We start from the raw sequence: 15,061 nt of genomic DNA on the forward strand, positions 1-15,061 counted from the left end.
TTTATTTTTGTTATTTGTGAATTTTGCCAAAAAAATAGCAGCATTTGAAAATTATGAAAAATATGATATGTTTATACAAGCTTCGGAACGCTATTTCCATAGGTAACTTAGAAGCCTTTTTATTACTACCTACAAATTTCTAATGTTATAATATATCCAGCGAGAAGCCAACCGTTTTTGGTATATTTGCTCGTTTAAAGGACAATTTACTTGAGCACGGATCTTTTGTGCCAGTGCGTCCTAAAGCATATAATAAAAAAAAAATAGGGAAGAAAAAGAAATAGATGTTTTAGGGTATATAGAACCGCGCAACACCCTCGAGCTCATGTAGAAAAATCGAAAAAGACATTGGAATGCTAAAAACTGACGCACAACATAAAAAAATATAAGTATTATTTATACAAATTTAACATAGTTCAAGATTTACATCGTGGCGATGCCGAATGCCGGATTCTATTTTGCCAATAGTATTTGCAGCGAATTGATGCAAAAAACTTATTTGGCAGACTCGTTATCTACCATTGAATACTTTTTTTCAAGTGCGAGCATTTTTAACCGACATAATACTCTAAACTGGCATTAGAAAATAGACATTTAATATTTGAAAGGGCACAACAAGGACGCATCGGAGTTGGAGTGTTTTATTTTGGGAAAATAAATAGTATACCGAATTTTTACAGGGAGTTTTCGAGCATGTAGGTACCTAGACATACTTGAGGAAGTTATTCCAGAACTTCAGGAAAATATCCCTCTAGCCCAATATAACGATGTCCATTTACAACAACATGGTGCCTGAAGTCATGGCTTTCGGCTATTAAGGGCATTTCTTAAAAATATCTCCTCAAAGATGGATAGGTAGCAACGAACCTCCACGGTCCCCCGATCTCTCGATTTTAGAATTTTTTATGGGGATATATACAAAATCAAGTGTATAGAAGACAATACTACAATCTAATAGAACTTCAAGACGCAATTCATTTAGCATTTCAATATCTGAGAAGGAAACAAATTATTATTTTGAATGCTATTCAAAGCGTTACAAAGATGTGCCAATTTTGTATCAGATAAGAGAGTGGTCATTTTGAACATCTCTTGTAAAAATTTTGTTTTGTTACATTGTTGTTTTGTTATATGGTTGTTTTCTTATAGTGTTTATTAGATTTATATATTTGTTTTTTATGTTCTTTTATTACAAAATAAATAAAAATGATGCTATTCCCCATTCGTCGTTATTAACTTTTTATTTATGTAAACGGAAGTGCTACTTTAACCCTAAATAAAACAAAGTTCCCAAAAACACCCGCAATTCATTAGCCAACCTGACAACTCTCAAATCCCGCCGTACCAGGCCCCCGTGTTCCCCTCGACGCAAACTCTGCTTTGCTGAGCTTGCAAGAAACGTGGCCCTGGTCTCGGATCTGGTGGTGGTTTACTGGTTTGCTGGTGGTTTACATTAATCCGCTTACATTTATTTATTATTGGTTACTATTTACTATTAAATGCATTTAATTTAGAAAAATGTTATTTATTTGCGTATTTTTGAAAGTCCATACTGTTATATATTTTTGAAAAGATAAGAAAATGCCAACTTTATGAACTATAAATATACAGGGTGTTCCGTTTAAAAAAACATAAGTTTGGGTTATAATTCAAAAACTATTAATCAAAAAAAACAATATCTACACCAGTGGATTCTACGGAAAAAAAAATCTATAAGAATAAGTTTTTACTTTTACAAAAACCATAAAGCTTTACAAGATAACGGAGATACGAGGAGGATCCCAAAATGCAAAATTTTGCATTAGGGGCATCAATGCAAAAATGCCCTGTATCTTAAAAAGTAAAAGGGCTATGAAAATTTTGTTCACGGCACATTTAGTCTTACGAAAAAGTAGCATAGTGTCGCGAAAACCGCAACTCTTTATCTCTAAAAATAGAGATAGAGAGTTGAGCGGAGATATCCCTCAAAAGTACCCAAAATAGGACACCCTGTACTATTGTATTATATTTTGATTGGCTAGTCGAAATAATTTAATTATGGTTATACTGTTATATACACGACCATAAGTACTATACTACTCAAACATTTAGAGATGACTTCTGGATGCGTAAACGAAAGAATGAAAGACTACGTGTGCTGTAGAAACCGAGAGTACAAAATTTAATAACTTCATCTCTGCACTGACTTCTCTCCGGACTAGCATCGAGGCTCTTGCCGATCTTCTGATTGCTAGTTTATTGGTTTTTATCTTTTTATTACTGGGTCGCATCAGAGTGCATCGAAGTTTATGGCTCGGATCGAAAGGATTGACCAAGCGGGAATTTTTTACTTTGAAACTGACATTTATTTAATAAATATGTTACGGGTAAAGATAGAATAACGGTTAAACTTAGGTTTACCCGGATAAACTGCGCAATACCCAGAAAACATGGGTAAATTCCAAAATATTAATAAAATTGTACACGTTTCGGGCTTTACCCGGGTAAACCGCGTTCTATCCGCCTTGGCGTGGTTAATGTTAAAAAATAACGCCATAAATGTTTGGAGAAATTAATTTAATAAAAAAAACAGATTTTACAAATCAAAGGTTACACTAAAACTGTATCCTAACAAAGTAAAAGATAATATAATCTATTTGTTCAAACAAGACAAGCTGCTGTGACATTTCGAGTTACAAAGATTTCCAATAGCTTTACATTTACATTTATTGGTCATGCATTTAGTTTTACAGTTGCATCGTTTATAACCTTGACCTCCTAAAAGTGACTGTTCGTTTGCAAGTTGTCTTAAATTTTTCTTTTCCGGTTTCTTTTCCATCTCAATAAGCTTCTCACTGCACACAGAAAATTGGTTCCTGGAAAACATTTCTTCGATAGTTCCTCTCTTGTTCGCTAGCTTATACGAATCGTCGTCAGTTTTCTCGATAACTGTCATGAGAACGTTTCTAAAGTCACCCCTTCCTCGATCAACGTCTGGAATTTTTACTCTCACTGGATCTCCAACAGAACATGGGGGAAACTTTGAATTAGATGAAGCTTTCATCTTCTTTGCTTGATTTTCTAAATTTCTTTTTGCGTCCAGTCTGTTTGACTGTATATTCCTTTGGTACAAGCAAAGTTCACACCTTATATTCCCTGATTTATTTAAATTGTCTCACTCTACACACTTGCTCTGATTTTCTCAAGTTTCTGTATAATTATTGTTGCCATTTTCCGTATTGCCACCTTCAGTAATATCTTCTTGCAAATTATCTGGTTCTGGGTCACTATCCATAGACTGGTTTATATTTATTTCTTGTTGAGGCTGTTCACCTAAACCAAATTCCCTTACCACTTTCTCGAGCTCTTCTTCGGTTCGTAGATTTTCAATAGCTTCTTTTGGAAAAGCTGATGTGGATAGGCCGACTTTAATATCATGCCCAAACATGGCGGCATAAGGAGCTTGTTTTATCCCATCATGGTATGCCCTATTTTTCATTAACTGAACAAATCTTAGACCTTCTGACCATCGCATGCAGTTTTCATCGTCCATCCACGTCATAAGCATGTTCTGTATATCTTGATTTGCTCTTTCCACGCTGCCTTGTGACTGACTGTGACGTAGTTTCCCATGGACTATTTTAAGGCCACTCCACATCGTACATAACTCTTCAATGACATGCGTTGGCGAACTCCCGGCCGTTGTCCGATTGTAGTATAGATGGGGCGCCGAAATTACAAAATATGTCTACCAGGCTCTTAGCTACTTCCTCAGCCCTTTTTTGACGTTAATGGACGTATTTGAACAAACTTAGTTAAGTGGTCCTGATACACCATAATAAATTTGTATTCTCTATCCGGATGGGATTGCATGTCAATTAGATCCACTTGACAACGGCTGTTCATCTCCGAAAAAACCATTGGTTTAACCACAAGTCCTTTTTTGGTAGATTTCAGTTTCTTCTGGCACCCTTCACACAAGCACAGATATAACTTAATAACATCTCGAGTTATATTCTTGTACTTTTTTTTACATTCGCTTTCCATACGGTGCTTACCGCCATGTCCTATAGCTAAATGTGCATCATGCAAAATGTCAAACATTTCGTCGTTTGTAACGTAATATTTAATGCTAGATTCACCTGACGATACTCGAGCAATAAGCTTTTCAACGCCTCTAACAGAACATATGTCAAACCTCTTTAACCGCCGATATTGTAGCGTAGTCTTAGAGTTTTTTGCCAACTTGACTGATTCTAACATTTCTTGGTATTGTTCATTATTAAAATAAAAACTATTTGTACTTTTCGTAGACACCAACTCGTTAAAAACTTCATAAAAACGCTGTGCTAAACGCGCACGTCCACTCTCTTCGGTTGCCATTTTAGAACTGAACTGAATGTGGTGAAAGATGATGCAATAATAATTCCTACATCCAACTTTACCCACGCAAAAGCGGATAGAAGCGCGGTTTACCCGGGTAAAATCCGAAATATGTGTAATTTCAATATTATTTCAGACTTTACCCATGTTTTCTGGGTATTGTGCAGTTTATCCGGGTAAACCTAAGTTTAACCATTATTCTAACTTTACCCGTAACATATACATATTCAGGTTAAGATATACATATCCATTATACATATCCAGGTAGTTCGCAGTGTGCGGCCCTTCACAGTTGGCGCATGTGGCTGACGGGTCTCGGGGTTTTGTGCACTCGGCAGTTACGTGAAGTTGGCCACACTTCACGCATTTGTGTACCGCCGTGCACCTAGCCTGGGCATGTCCAGATAGCGGGCACCTGTGGCACTGGATTCTTCTGAACTTGTTTCGCTAGGCTTCCACCCTGATCTTCATGCCTCTCAGCTCCGTGATTGAGAAGATCGATTTCTCGTCCCTCGGGAACTGGACCAGGACTAGCGGCGTTGGTTGTCTATTTCTGTTGTAATACCGGGCTGCTGTATGGGGGTGGAATCCCAGCTTCTTTAGGTCCTCCAGGATGGTCTCGGCTGGCCAGTGCTCGAGCGGTCCTCAAAGGACGATGTACAATCTCCTCCCTCAGGCAGGGAGAAGAAGTGGAATGGCACTTTGTTTTTTCTAGATGGTCCTGAGCTTTCCTGTAGTCTTCGATTGACTGTGGGCTGATTTTGACGCCATCGTGCGTGTTGACGACGTGGCCGTGGTTCACTCCTTGGCATTTAGGGCAGCAGTTACCTCCTCGTATCTCTGCTTCTCCCAGATGATAATCGGGGGTATTTTGGCCTTAGGTGGTGGCGGAACGGGCTCGGGTCTGGAGGAGTGTTCCTGAACCCAGCCCTTGAAGTGGAGAGAGTCTGGGCTTTGGAGGGTTGCTTGGCCGGCTGAGGCTGGGTAATGGCTGGCGTCTTCCTGGGTACCGTTTCAGGGTCGGATGTCTTCTTCCTTTTCCTCCTGCTGACGACGGGTTGGAATCTGTCGTGTTTGTCCTGGGGGCTTGCCGACGTCCTAGGGCAGGAGACAGGGCTCCAGCGGTGGAGGGTTGGCTATCTCGATGGACTCGACAGCAGGCGCTTCCAGAGGCAGCTTGCACTATGGGACTGGCCTGTACCGCAGCGGCAGGGGAGGGCAAGGCGGACTAAAGAGTCTTTATCCGGCTCTTAAGTGCCTTGGTAGTCTTATGGAACACCCGACGGAGAGCGTCCATCTCTTCATCATGCCTCCGTTTTGGCATTCCTTATGAGGACTATATAGTATTGCGTTAATTCCTCTTGGTTCGAAGTAAGGCCAAGTCTTGGCTCTCGGCCTCGTCTTGGGGGTTGTGCTCTCCTCCTTCGGAGAAATCTCAGTCTTCGTACAGGAAGGAAAGGTCGACTTGAGAGTCATGGTACTGACTCACTTAGCAGACAGGGAAACACTATAGATCGTTGCACTAGTACACACGGCACTGCGTGGAACTAGTTCAGAGAACACTTCAACGTTGAGTGCAGGTGGTCTGCACACAACGGAGGACGAACTCTGTATACTAAGCGCCTAAGCGGGAATCGGATTGACTTATATTTATAAGGTAGGAGGTGGGCTGGTATTGGTCACGAGTCTAATGACAGGCCCCGCCCCTCAGCACGGTGATAATGAGGCCCACCGAGAAGCGGTTGGGCTACGATGCAAACGAGAACTATTACGGTTGACTTACAAACGGAGCGTAAATTGTGAAACATTGATTTTTGACCCGTTTAGTGTTTATGGCGCGGAGCGACCTCACTATAGCAATGGAATGATGGTTGTTGTTGGCTGGAAAATTCCCTTCCAGGGCTTGTTTTCGCGCCATTTAAGGAGAAATTTGCGAATTTCTGGCTGGTTCGGTGCTTTGATGCGTTCTTTGAATTTAGTGTGTTTGGTGACAATAAACTCGTCTATAGTATCGATTTTACAGTGTTAGTTTTACAGTTCCTTATGTCTGTATTCCTCAGTCTAAGCGTCTTGTTTTGGAAGGACTCTAGATAGCTCATTGTTGATTCAGGGATTTTGGAAAAAACACAAGATTCATACAAGAGCTTAGGTCTGATTACTTGCCTATACAAGAGGAGTTTATTGTCGAGCACATCTTGCTCTTGCGGTTTACGAAGGGGTAGAGGCTTTGAACTAAACCGTTACATTGATTAATTTGTTTTTTGATACGATACACAAAAGTGTTTTTGTTGTCAAAATGAACACCTAGGTACCGAACTTCGCGTTTTCAAGGGATCTCTGTGCACCACCAAGTTGGGAATGTCACGGTTCCATTTTTTAGTTATTAGTATTGCCTCAGTTTTATTTTCGTTGATCTTGATTTTCCATCTCCTGACCAAAGTGGATAATTTATCAATGCGGCTTTGTATATAAGCAGTTATTTGGTCCAGGTATTTACAGCTGTCAAAGATACAGGTATCATTGGCGAATAATGCCAATTTGGAGTAGTGATCCTTCTTCGGTATGTCAGCCTGGTATATATTAAAGAGGGTGGGTGAGAGCCTTGGAGGGCCCCCGCTCTCATTTATTTATAAGGAAGTATACTATTATTAATTTGCGTGGTAAATTCTCTATCTTTTAAATAGCTTTGCGTGAATTTAATTATACCAGGAGACACACCGAATACTGCCATTTAATGAATCAATCCGCCATGCCACACCCTATCGAACGCTTTCTCGATATCGAGTGTGATCATATCGGTTGAATACTTAGCATTGAACGAGTCCACTAGGCTTTGCCGAGTGAACCTTGCAAGCTGAATTTCTGTCGATAGGCCCTTCACGAAACCTCACTGTTCTACCGGGATTATTTTCAGTATTTCTAGTTTCTCTTTTAGTCTACTGAGCACCGCTTTTTCAAATATCTTTCCAATAGATAGTGGTAGACTAATGGGATGATAGCTTTCCGGTTTTGCAAGGTTTTTTCCCGGTTTTGGTAATAGTCTTACTATAGCCCTTTTCCATGCGATTGGGAAGTGAGGCATTGATTGAATGTTATCATTAATTCCTATATTATGTTATCAGGTAGCATTTTAAGCATTTTATTATTTATGCCATCAACGCCTGGTGCTTTTCTATTTTGTTGGTTAGAAATTATGTCTCTTATTAAATAAGTTGCGGTCTGCATTTACATAGTAGTAGTAATGGTGGGGGGACAGTGTCCGGCGGGTAGGCCCAAGAGTCCCTTTCCGCCAACCCCTGAAACCCCGTCATTCTAGTCATTCTTCCCTGCTTGCTATGTCAACCTTAAAGGAATCTCCTAACTATACAATGTCGTCTGGCAGCAATGTCACAGCAATAGTCCGACGAACCCAGGAGGATGTTAAGCGCTGCACCTGGTATGGTTCTCATTGCACCTGTAATGCTGAGACCAGCCAGCCTTTGCAGTCTAGCTAGTTTTTGAGCATTTAATAATCTTTAGATCACCGAGTCGTACACTATTCTAGGTCTGATTACAGCAGTATGTAGCCAGTGCAGGATGTTGAGCTTTATACTTCACTTTCTCCCAATTACTCTTGAAGTTGCCACAAGATGGAAATTCCTTTGTCGACTGCCTCGTTAGCTTGCTGTTCAGGTACACGCCTAGGTACTTGACCTCTTGCCTGATGGCTTCTATTAGTAGAGACCTTAGTCCTGCAAGATTTCTCCTTTTCGTAAAAAGTAGAAGGTCTGTTTTGTCAGACAGAGATGCCCGTTTTTACGCACCATCTTTGGATGATCCTGCATGCGCTATGCATGCTATAACTGATGCTCCCCGAGAGTTTTCAATCTTATGATGATGGTGCCGCTTTTTCCTGGATTAATAAGCCAATCAGTTTCACTTTCAGAACGGTCTCTCGGGCACCACCCTCAGGATTTATGTGGTTGAGGGCCCACGTGCACACAGGTAGCATTGAGACAGTGGAGAAAGTAACTCCAGGGGTCAGTGCGCATCGAAATAAAACTCGCAATGTTGAATTAATAATATGGCGTGTCTATTGGTCTTCGTTACAAAGGTCTGCATCTGCATTACAACATTCTTTCTTACCTGCTTTCTAACAAACAAGAGGAGTGTCGAGAGGTGTGTCAACGAAATAGCAATGCACTACGCAGAGACATGGCGGTGTCTATGATAGATTTATCGGTCGGAAAAGGATCGTGTAGAATTTAGTCGGACGGTAATACGAATTGTCGAGTCCAGTTGTCCATTTATCGGAAACGGTCGGTAAATTCGGATATCCAGGTAGAAAGCTCCAACCAGACCCGGAAAATCAGGCGCGCGCGCACGGATATGGTTAACGTTTTTAACAAGTACGGAATAATCCATATAATAATTCAGGTCTAACGGAAATAGTATTGGTTAGGGTAAAGGATGAAAAGCGGTGTAGACGGAAATGTTTGACTAAGAGAGTCACCCTGTATGGTAGGTTATTATAGGAAATGCCGGATCGAGAGAACCGCATTCTTACCGCATCACTTTAAAACTTACTTTTAAACCGGGATCGGTAATGGCTTTCAATGGTCGGAGTGGCCCTGGGTCTTCGCTGGTTGGTGTCGGTAGACGGACTGACTGCGGCAGTATCGTGCGATTGTATTTGAACCTTTCTGCGAGGTGCGCGCTCGGCAGGAATTTGGTAATAATCATACAAAAATTACAATATGCAGTATGTGAGAAAACCATGGTTTAGATCTTTCTTAACTATAGTCCGAGTATATCTTTCACCCCCGATCGAAATTAGAATTTGGGAAACATGAATAGGCAGATGCCGACTTAAAATCCGGACTACAGGAGAAAATTCGACTGAATTTGACGGGTTCAGTCGTAACCCAATACAAAAAATTCACCTACTGACTCTAAATACTTAGTAAATCGAAGAATAACTTCGTTCGTATTTCTCTTAGAAAAACTGGTATAGATTTGGATTTCATTCGCGTATCGTTAAATTATACAATCGTTGACAATCGTCCTAAGACTTTTAAGAGGGATCCTCTCTCTTTAAACGCAAAAACTATGTTTTACCCAAGAGATAGATAGCTGTTGAAAACACGAACGGGCGAAAAAGAAATTCCAAAAAAACTTAATTTAGTGCATTGAAGTTCGTATCTGTCCTGTCGATTGCCTTGCTATAATCAAGCAGAATCTGTGAGGTAATATTACCCTTATCAGCTCATTTATATACCGGGTGGTGCGTTGCCGAGCGGAACATAGGAAAACAATACAATACAACAACATAGGAAACAAAACAATAGGTCAATTATTGACTTCCCTGCATATTTTATAGAAAAAATGTAAGATAACTTTTTGAAGAGACCAATCTGGCAAACCCTTGTGCAAAGTGCAAAAAATTTCAATAAGCCAATATTGAATTATTCAATTAAATGTGATTGCAAAATTAGCAAATTTTCGGTTCAGGTAAAACCAAACTATTAACTATTAAACGTATTGTCAATAAGTTCAAGTCCAAAGGTACCGTAATAAATAATTGTAAATGTTCAACTCAGGATATCGAAAATAGAGCCGAAGAAAGAGAGAACAGAGATCTTAATATTCTACTGAGTGTGGAGGAAAACAAGATGGTTAGTACGAGGGTTCTTGGGCAAGAGGTAAATAAACATCATTCAACGGTATTGCGCACTTTAAAAAAACACAAATATTATTCGTATAAATTCGAAAAACATCTAGAGCTGCAGGAAGGAGATGAAGAGCGAAGAATGGCATTTTGTTTTAAAATAATGGAAAGAGCAAATAATGATGGGATTTTTTTTTTAAATATTTGTTTTATCGATGAATGTACATTTACCTTCAACAATGAATTAAATGTTCAGAATTGCTGATATTGGAGTCAAGAAAATGAACATCGCTTTGTTCATACTCGGACACAATATCCCCAAAAAACAAATGTATTCGTGGGAATTATCGGACACCATATCATTGGACCCTTTTTTATGAACTATAACCTAAGAGCTGAAACCTATTTGGACTTATTTCAAAATCAAATTGGACCCGCCTTGGAAGAAGTTGTTCAGGAAGATCAAATGATCTGGTACCAAATGGATGGTTGCCCGGCCCATAATGCCCGTATGGTTAGAGAGTGCTTGGAAAATGCTTTTAACGGCAATATTATTGGTCCACGGTACCGGATACTTTGTCCAGCCAGGTCACCTGATCTTTCACCGAATGACTTCTTTTTGTGGGGTCAATTAAAACGTGTCATTTATAAAAGTGTAAAATTTGAGAATCTAAACCACTTAGAAAACGCTATTTCGTTAGAATGTAATAAAATTTTCCAAATCAACTTAGTACCTAACGAATTTTATGATCGGTTAGGATATTGTTTAGCTGTTAATGGAGGGTTGTTTAAACATTTGATTAATTGATGTTTTTATGTAATTCTCTATTATTTTTAAAAAAGTTATTTTATTTTATTTTTCCACACTTAGTAAAATATTAAGAGTTCTGTTCTCTCTTTTTTCGGATCTATTTTCGATCTTTTGAGTTAAACATTTACAATTATTTATTGCAATGTCTTTGGACTCGAATTTACTAACAATAGATTTAATAGTTGAAATGGACCAGATAGGCTGAATGGGAAAATAAATTGAATATTTTTTTAATAATCGATAATAATAATTGTTAAAGCCTTAGAACAAATAGTTTGCTGGTAGCTGGTGTCTGGTTTTACCTGAACCGAAAATTTGGTAATTTTGCAATTACATTTAATTGAATAATTCAAGATTCGCTTATTAAAATTTTTTGCAACTTTGCACAAGGGTTTGCTAGATTGGTCTCTTCAAAAAGTTTTCTTACATTTTTTCTGTAAAATGTATAGGGAAGCCAATAATTGACCCCCTTAAAATTTACATGGGATTTCCTATGTTCCGCTCGGCGACGCACCACCCGGTATATCATCTAGGACGCGTAATAAAATAGAGGTTGTACCTAGTCTTTACGAAAGCCTGATTAAGTAGAACTAAAGAGAGAATGATTCCTGAGATAAGTAGTTATTTAGCAGGATCTTAGCTTTAACACGCAGACAACAAACTTATAGGTCGTAACTCAGAAAAGGTTACTAGTTTATTATTTTCGGGTAAAGAAAGGACCATAGATGATTTTTACTGAAATTGGTTATTTGCTCTTGTTCGTAATCCCTTATGTTTTTTTCTCTGTTATCCTTTGGTTTTGTAGTTGCCCTGTCCCGAAGAAGCCAAAAAGCAGAGTTTTTTTCGTCTTTTCGTCTTACGTGACTACATCGGGATACTTCCCGATAATCGTTTTATCATTTAACTTTCCGTGCTAACTTACTTTCTTGAAAAATATAAATTGTACTTATGTTTTAATTCTTGCGTACGATATCTTTATGTTGATGATTGTTTCTGCAATCAAGTACAATTTTCTTTACGAAATATTTGGTTTAAAAAAGCCTTTCTTTCTATTTTTTGCAGATAACACAGTGTCATCTACAGCAAGCCTCCCGCCAGCCCTCAATTTGCCTTCGGCCTCAACTTACAGACGTTCAATGACTCCACAACCGCAAATGAGTAAGAGGCTGTGAATAAAATAAATTACAAAGAGTCGAAGATTCTGAGTTAAAAAATATAAAAATTGTAATACGGCCATTAAAGGTTTACTGACCTTCTCACGTTGTTAATTATAGTTAGTAAATATAATGTGTGCATTAGATAACAAATTAAAATATATTAAACACCCGGCATACTCCAGTTTTACTATTTGTTTGCTAAAAGGTTACTTACAAAATAAACAATACCACTGCTTCATATTTTCGGTTACCGAGAAATTGTGCTCATAAAAAGTTAGTAATATAGGTTTTAATTTATTTATCTAGTAGCGATTAGTTTTTAGCTGCATATTTTAGAAAATCGCGTCAATTTATACGTAATTTTTTCAAAAGTGGCATAGTAAACACGAGAACTCACATAGATTTACTAAATCAATTTGTTCTATCTTATGGTATTTTCTTTATCACAGATTATTTCAATTTCATAAGGTGTGAAAGAATTACTCTTTAAAAAAATTATAAAGAACCATCTCAATTCTTGCCAATTCAGGGTTATGTTATTTGCCATGCTATTAATTAAGGTTTATTCAGGGTATATCACAACAAACGTACTTAATTCAAATAAGGTAGATTCCGTCCAGTTTTCAATTTTTTAAGCATGCTTTTGAGATTAATAAAAATAATTTGACAGTATGATTCGTAATTTTATTTTCCTGTTAATTCGAAGCTTGAATTGAAATTATTTCGGTGGACAGTACGTAGCCTAGTAATAAAAGTAATGGTGGGAGGACAGAAACCAAAGAATCTTTCTTCCTGATTTTAGCCCATCCTTTGCATTATAGAAACGTATCATCCATTTTTCTCTAAGAGACCAAACGAAAACAAAACAAAGGTAAGAACGCAAAGTCACGATCTCATCAAATCCATATAATTTTTTAAAAGCTACACGTGTTTCGCTCCTATCGGAGCATCATCAGGCCTAGACCTATACAGATCACATTACAACTAACAACCAAAGGTTTGTTGTTAGTTGTAATGTGATCTGAGTGTATAATGAATCTGGTCTGAACTACAGTGACCTGTTAAGGCTCCATGTCCAGTGGTCCAAGATATGGGAAATGTGTCACTTACTTAGTCCAAGGTAGGGCTCGGGGATGATTGGTGGGAGACATGATTTATGCCTGGCTTCAATCTGCTGTGTCCCGGAAGCGTAATTCCAAAATATACTTAACTACAACGCTAGACGCCCTCCATTGGCTAGGCGAAAATATATTTACGCAGAACATCCCCGTCGAAAGCATACACGCCTATAACGCTAGTCGAAAAGGTACTTGAGTAGAACACCTCCGTCGAAAACACACACGGCGACAACGAGCGCGCCACAAAGTATTTGTATAATAATTGATCTACGGAAACTTTAACGCTGTCGCCTGCAATCCATTTTAACAAAATAAATAAAACGCTAGATAATTAGTGATTTGGAATGCGCACATTATTAATATTAACTTTAAATTTTAAATATCGCATTTCCAAATTATAAACGAAATATATTGTTTGCTAGTGAATTTTTGCACTTGGCTTATTTTCATTAATATTACTTGCTAGGGAATGTGACCTTTTCTTTGTAGGATGCCCACTTTGCATCCTTTGCGAACCTCGTTTTACCCCTTGACTCCTTCGACTTAAAGCGCTCGGTTGAACTTTTATTTTTCATCCATGTCCTTTGTAACTGCTCATAAGGAAACTATTCATTTGACTTCCTGTTCGAATCTGATTTAAGTGCGTTGCGTATTTCTTTAAAAGATGTAAACTGCAATTCTCATTTTGAGCTAATAACAAAATTCGGTTATGTTCAGCTATCATATTGTAAAATTATGATTTTTTGATCTAAAAATTAACATTACAAATTATAACTACCTACAGATAAAATATATTTTGGATCAAGAATGACTGCTTGTTAATAACGAAAAAGGAAATGAATATCTTTATAACAAAAAAAAAATACTACAGCCAAAGTAAAACGAGTCCTCCAACCATTCCATTCCACCTCCTTCCCATTGTTTTCTATGAAAAATAAAATATTCTTTTCTTGGCAGTACACTTCAATTTTTTATTCAAAATATTTGTATTGAGTATATACCTTCAGCATCATTTTTTTCGTCTAATTCTTTGGAACAACCCACTTTTTGTTCTGAACAATGTGGAAACACTGCTGCTGGAATGTTTTCTTCTGTTTCCTCTGCCTCTGTCATCATTCTTTTAAAGAAATGTTGGTGGAATTCGCCAGTTGCTAAGAAGGCCAAGTCTGCTCTATCATCAGTGCTTAAAGACGGACTTGTAAACATGTTTTTACCGATTTGCTTTTCAACTGCACAAATATGTTTGCAGTAGGCTCTTCCTACACCGCTTATGCAGTCGCAAAGAGCTAAATCCAGAAGTACTGTATAGAACATTTTCGGATCTGATGAAGCAACTAAGTATGTTTGATTGTTTTTTTTGCACCAGTAAATTTTCAGCTCTTCCCTATAATTCACTGAGCAATATTTCATTTGTATTATGCCGGTAATTGGCATAAGCAATTAGTCGCCTGAAATGGTACTTTTCAAGAACGTTAATAATGAATTCTAACAAAGCTACGGCATTGGATGTCTTGCACCGCTCCAAAACTATATCTTTTAGAACTCTTATGGAAGATTCAACTAAATTATTTGTATTATGTCCTCTGGTAATTAAAGCTTTTCTATAATGTAAACGCCATTCACCCTGCGCATTTCGCTCGGCATGTGAATCATCGGTCATAATAATATTAGGCGAGCCATTACCACCAAAATCATTTGGAGTGAATTTTTTCAGAAGCTGAAAACACGATGTATAATTCAATTCTGTTTGAGAAGTATGCAATAAGCATGCTAATGGAATGCCTCCAACTTTACTACCACCTATAATAAAAGTAACAACGGTCGATGTCTGGTCACATGATCCAGTGAAATCCACGAAACATATCTCTCCCGCAAAATCGACTAGGCGCTCTTTTCATTATAGGAGATATTATCAAGACCACGAAGGGATCTTCAACAATATACACTTCGAAACCATTTTGGGCAT

The 15,061-nt window shown here is 38.1% G+C and overlaps 1 protein-coding gene and 1 long non-coding RNA gene across 4 annotated transcripts in view; both read left to right on the forward strand.

Moving 5' to 3' along the window:
* Positions 1–12,649, forward strand: part of LOC126734717 (rootletin) — a 439,794-nt gene extending 427,145 nt beyond the window's left edge. For all 3 annotated transcript variants that reach the window (XM_050438438.1, XM_050438437.1, XM_050438439.1), the window contains exon 32: positions 11,883–12,649. In XM_050438438.1, the coding sequence (XP_050294395.1) occupies positions 11,883–11,992 (110 nt within the window). In that variant the 3' untranslated portion in view covers positions 11,993–12,649. The remainder of the gene's footprint in view (positions 1–11,882) is intronic.
* LOC126734728 (uncharacterized) lies at positions 7–1,220 on the forward strand. Its single transcript, XR_007660158.1, has 2 exons — positions 7–102; positions 161–1,220. It is a non-coding gene; the product is annotated as an uncharacterized LOC126734728 (long non-coding RNA).
* Positions 12,650–15,061: the final 2,412 nt, after the last annotated feature.

Source organism: Anthonomus grandis, chromosome 3, assembly GCF_022605725.1.
Source record: "Anthonomus grandis grandis chromosome 3, icAntGran1.3, whole genome shotgun sequence".
NCBI lineage: Eukaryota > Metazoa > Arthropoda > Insecta > Coleoptera > Curculionidae > Anthonomus > Anthonomus grandis.